The sequence below is a fragment of the Epithele typhae genome, assembly GCF_022376455.1.
Source record: "Epithele typhae strain CBS 203.58 chromosome Unknown BXZ73scaffold_208, whole genome shotgun sequence".
Taxonomy (NCBI): domain Eukaryota; kingdom Fungi; phylum Basidiomycota; class Agaricomycetes; order Polyporales; family Epitheliaceae; genus Epithele; species Epithele typhae.
Window position 1 is genome coordinate 1 of NW_025954399.1, and position 5,537 is coordinate 5,537.

At 60.3% G+C, this 5,537-nt stretch overlaps 1 protein-coding gene across 1 annotated transcript; it reads right to left on the reverse strand.

The window, feature by feature from the left end:
* Positions 1 to 2,399: 2,399 nt before the first annotated feature.
* Positions 2,400 to 3,884, reverse strand: BXZ73DRAFT_83619 (uncharacterized protein; the record flags this gene model as incomplete). The annotated part of the gene is made up of 2 exons (XM_048023932.1): positions 2,400 to 3,243; positions 3,769 to 3,884. The coding sequence occupies 2 exons, from the start codon at positions 3,882 to 3,884 to the stop codon at positions 2,400 to 2,402; spliced, it is 960 nt and encodes a 319-aa protein (XP_047870884.1).
* Positions 3,885 to 5,537: the final 1,653 nt, after the last annotated feature.

Genomic DNA, 5,537 nt, shown 5'->3' on the forward strand with positions numbered 1-5,537 from the left:
GCGCGAGTTCCGGCGGGGCTCGGAGGGCATGGTGGTTCAAATGGGCGCGCGCGGGGGCGCGGAGGGCATGCAGAGACAGTGGCGGGGGAAGGTGGAGAGGGGAGGGGAGGAGGGGCGAGCGTTGTAAGTATGAGGAAGTACGAGGCAAGCCGAGCGCGCGCGATCGCGCGCGCGGCTCTCGGGCTGGAGACGGCCCATCGGTTCGGACGTGGGGCTCCGGGCAAACGCGTGGGCGGCTCTACGGCGGTCGACTACGACTCCGAGCCGCCGGTCGGTCGCTGACGCAGCCCGCCGCTTGCCACCGCTTGCTCACCACTCTGCTCGCAGTCGTGGCTTTCCGTGGCGCCCCTCCTGTGACTCATCGCTCACTGAGCGCTGATTCAACGTTGAACATTCAAGCCCCACTGCTGTTGAACGTTAACAGCTCTTGGAAAGGTTATGCCCTAAGAACGTCCACCTCCCCAGTCGTTGGTTTCCTCCGGCCCTTTGGGCGCATAGCACCGATATCCATGAATGTCAAGCTCGATTGGGGCCACTCCAGCCTCTCAATGCACATGCTAATCTCCGTCGCGGTGACCATGTAATTGTGTTCAACCTTCTCGGTCTAAGTGCGGCGAGCCCACTGTCAGGCCCTCAGCGCCGTCCAAGTTCAAGCCCCTCTTCTCCCGCCCCATGGGAATCACCATCAATCCCACAACACCGCCGCCGGCCCACCCTCCAACGTCCCTGGTCAAGACCCCAGGACCAAGGGCCAAGCGAGCCTGTTGAATCGCCACTGCACCTCACTGCACCCTCCCGCACCCACAGCCAAATCCGCACGACGGAAAACGCAGGACTCTCCCGTACGTAAACACCGATCCCGACCGAAGGCCTCTTGACGCTCGCTCCAACTTCCCTGGCCGCACCGCGCCCCATAGCCAGCGGATCGGCGCGCGCGTGGCAAGCAGCGTCGATCCCCTATCGTGCGGTCGTGACTGTGGGTCACTCTTTCGGACGCAGTAGTACTTGTCCCTCTCCCTCCAGGACGTGCGATTCCCCACCGGCCCCACCTTGCCCCCGCGCGAACCCCGGCGGCGACTTGCAATTGCACACAACGCGCCCGCGGTTCCGCGGCGCCCCCATACGCCCGTCAAGTCGGGACTCGGGACCGATCCCACAGCGGTTCCCCCGAGTTCGCCGGAGCCCAGAACCCACGGTCCAATTCCCGGGCCCTATCGACATCTCTGCCCTACGCCGCTCCGATGCTGCTCGGAGTCCGTGCTCGTCTGTGCTCGCCCTGGCAGAACGTCCCGGGCCGCACCATGAGTCCATGACTCGAGCGCAGTATGCGGGGTACCGTCAAAGTCAGGGTCGTGGCCTGTAGCGTGATCGCCTTCCCAGCGCGCGGACCGGGACATGAATCCGCAGTGAATATAGGCGCGCCAATCGCTATCCTGTCTTGTCGATCGCGCACTGGACCGACTTCCGTAGGGCTCACACGCCGGGAATATCAAAGTTTCTGCTCGTCCGATATGTATGAGTAAACCTTACGAGAAATGTAGTGTTTTTGGCAACGTTCTGAGACCTTCAGAATGATACATTTCGCGTGCATTGAAACTTTATGTACCTCGACCTATTCCCGAGTCCTCAAAATGAAACATTTCTGCGCCTGCGGAATGATTTCTCACACATAGAGTTCTGGCGGCCCGGGAACTCAAAGTTTCCCGATGTGCGAAATCATCTGCCAAATTTGACGTTTTTCTCATCATTTTGTCGGCCTCGCAACGATATATTTGGCATGGCGTTCCGGCAGTCCTGAAATGTTATGTTTTGGACCTGCGCGCCCGCTCATCGCCCGCTCATCGCCCACTGGTCGCCCGCGCGTCGCCCGCTCATCACCTCGCTCATCGTTGCGCGCAATAAGCAGGGCGCAAGGAAATAAGGGAGGTGGACAGCCTGCAGGCGACGAGCGGGCGACGCGCGGGCGACCAGTGGGCGATGAGCGGGCGATGAGCGGGCGCGCAGGTCCAAAACATAACATTTCAGGACTGCCGGAACGCCATGCCAAATATATCGTTGCGAGGCCGACAAAATGATGAGAAAAACGTCAAATTTGGCAGATGATTTCGCACATCGGGAAACTTTGAGTTCCCGGGCCGCCAGAACTCTATGTGTGAGAAATCATTCCGCAGGCGCAGAAATGTTTCATTTTGAGGACTCGGGAATAGGTCGAGGTACATAAAGTTTCAATGCACGCGAAATGTATCATTCTGAAGGTCTCAGAACGTTGCCAAAAACACTACATTTCTCGTAAGGTTTACTCATACATATCGGACGAGCAGAAACTTTGATATTCCCGGCGTGTCAAGCCGGGTTTGATGTGCTCGGGTCTGCTCGGGTAGCTCGGCACACAAGCAAATTCAAACCCAGCTTCTTGTGCGGGCGCGCCCACCTGAGACATCGCACAAGTCGTGAGCCGACCAGAGCCGACGCGAGCCGACGCGTAGAGACGAGCCGTCAGGGCAAGCGTTGGACCCTGTCGGAGCGCCCGTCGCACCCGCGCCGTGCAGCTCGCTCGTCATCGCGCATGCCCGCACGACGCGACGAGCACGCGCTCGTCCATGCCGACTACGTCGCGCGCGGTGCTGCCAGAATGTTTGCTCCACTGGAGGAGGACAAGGGACGTGGCCGCCTGCTACGACGCCAGTCGCGCCGACAGGCACGTCGACAGTGTGGACGCGCTCGACCGCCCAGTGCCAGCTCGGGCGCATGGGCTCAGTTTTAGACTTCGCGATCGAGTCCGCTCGGGCTCGCAATCGGGGCGCGTTGTCTCCAAGAAACTTGAAGCGCGCGGTGGTGGGGCGGACGAGCACGGCCGCCGGCGAAGTGCAGCGCGAAGCGTAACGCCATTTTGAGGACGACGACGAGCGGCGCCGTGTCTTGAATCCGCACAGGGCTGAAGCCCGGGGAAGACGCTGCGAACACGAGATCGCATCCGACATGCTCTTGTCGACGACGAGCTCAACGTTGTCCATCGCCCCCGCGAGCATCTCCGATGGCCGCGGCAGCGCACGCAGCGCGGCCTCATCCATGAGCTCCTGCGCCCACCCCTGCTGCGTCGCAGAGGCCCATTCCACCGCCCAGTCCCACCAGTCGTAGACGTGCGTGTCCGCGAGGAGCCGCGTCTGGCCTGCGCCGCGGTCCAGATGCACGGGAGCACCGCGCGCGCGCGACGTCGAGCCCGTGCACCATGTGGATGCTGCCCTGCGCGCCGAAAGAAAAGAGGACTCAGGTCAGCGAGCGTGAACTTGAATGAAGTCTTGTCTTCCCATATCGGGGCGCGCGCTGCGTGGTTGGGCTCCGTGCTCCCCCGTCGAGAGCGCGAACGTACGGACGTTGACGGGTTCCCTGTGTCATCAAGCTCCAGCGCGTATGTATGCCCAACGCACTGCATACCGCTCGTAAGTTCTTTGGCGCTTCAGTGCGCGACGAAGCGGGCGCCGCAGTCGGCGTGGATGAGCGCGTGCTCATCGCAGTGCGCGCGCGAGGACGGTGGTGCGCGAGTGGACGACGCGTCGTGCGGGCACGCGCGATGCCAGCTGCAGGTCGCGCAGGGGTCGCGCGCGACGGGCGCGATGGGCGCTCCGACAGCCATCAACGCGTGCCCTGACGGCTCGTCTCTACGCGTCGGCTCGCGTCGGCTCTGGTCGGCTCACAACTTGTGCGATGTCTCAGGTGGGCGCGCCCGCACAAGAAGCTGGGTTTGAATTTGCTTGTGTGCCGAGCTACCCGAGCAGACCCGAGCACATCAAACCCGGCTTGAGCCCTACGGAAGTCGGTCCACTCTCGCAGACCCACTGGTACGACACCAAGCTCCCACCCAGCGCGAACCACAGGTTTGACATGTCGCGGTGCCTGGCACTGCGGGCAGGTGCCCTATTTCCCACGACGCGATAGTCATGTTGTAGCGTTGGTATAGGTTTCCTTTGTCTTCAATGGACACATGACTATTGCACGACGCGACAGTTAGACTTTTGTCTGCCTTGCGCATCGCTGCCCCACCACCGGATAGTCTGCCTTGCACATGACTATACCCTGACTATACCATGACTGTCGCCCCACGTGACAGGTAGGCTGTCACGTCGCGCGCGAGGTAGCCTGCCACTTTACTATACTTAGACTATCGCCCCGCGCGCGAGGTTGTCTGCCGCTTCGTTATACCCCTACTATTGCCCCGCACGCGAGGTAGACTTCCGCTTCGCTATATGTCGACTATCCCTGCACGCGGAACGGCTATCCTCAAGGGAGGTCGTAATTCACTGCATGCAACACAGTTTCCTGAGTGGGACGCTCCGCCTTCGCCGCTGTCCCGCGCCAGGTGTGGGGTCAAAGCCGTCTGATGACGAGCATGTGGCACGGGACGTCCTGGACGTGCTCACCTTCGATGACTGCGGAGCGGTACGCGAGTGCGCATTGCGCGCGTCGTTGGTGAACACCAAATATCGCGGGCTCCGCCGGGAGCGGCAGGATGGGGGAATCGCTGTGATAGTGCGACCATGTGTGGGAGAAGGAGGATGAGGAAGCGTGTTAAGGGGAGGAGGAGTGACTGAAATTCAACCGCGCGCAGACGGTGGCCTGCAGTCGATCGTAAGCGCCAGTGGGCCTGAGGATAGCCGCTCCGCGTGCAGGGATAGTCGACATATAGCGAAGCGGAAGTCTACCTCGCGTGCGGGGCAATAGTAGGGGTATAACGAAGCGGCAGACAACCTCGCGCGCGGGGCGATAGTCTAAGTATAGTAAAGTGGCAGTCTACCTCGCGCGCGACGTGACAGCCTACCTGTCACGTGGGGCGACAGTCATGGTATAGTCAGGGTACTATCACGACCCCAGTGTTCGGACAGGCAAGCGCCAACCGAGGTAGTTCAATGCGTCCTCGTCGCCCCCCTGCACCGATAATCTTCAAATTCGATAGACACATTTACATTGCTTCTCTCCGTACTTCTGAAAACTTTGGGGGCGATTGGAGGAGATATGCGTGTATAGTCGTTGAAAGAGTGAACGGACCCTAGTGTTCGGACAATTCTCCGCACGTCGTCACAGACGCGGTCACGGCGCTCAGCTGTAGCCGATGTCAGAACCCGCCGTAAGAGAGCCGTTGCCGAGCCAAATCGAGTAGGGCGCTGAGACGTGACGCACAAGCGCTGGATTACTGTCACGCCTTAAGAGCTCGATTCTGTACTGTCGACGCCCACGAGGGCGCATCCTCTCGGAGAATTTGGCAAAAGGTTTTAAAGTACGCAAGAATTACATTCCCAAAATTCTAAGGGGAGCGCTGGGATAGGTGTTTCAGCCGAGACCCATCAAAGGTGGGACTTCTCCCGGTGAGGCGAGTGCATCCTTGAGATCGGACGCAGCTTGGTCTGGGGGGACGCAAAACTTCGAACACAGATGTGTGAGAAGCTATCCTAGCTAAATATAAAATTTCATGATTATCGGTGGAGGTACCGGAGCGGAATTCGCGTTTGTCCGAACACTAGGGTCTGTCCGAACACTGGGGT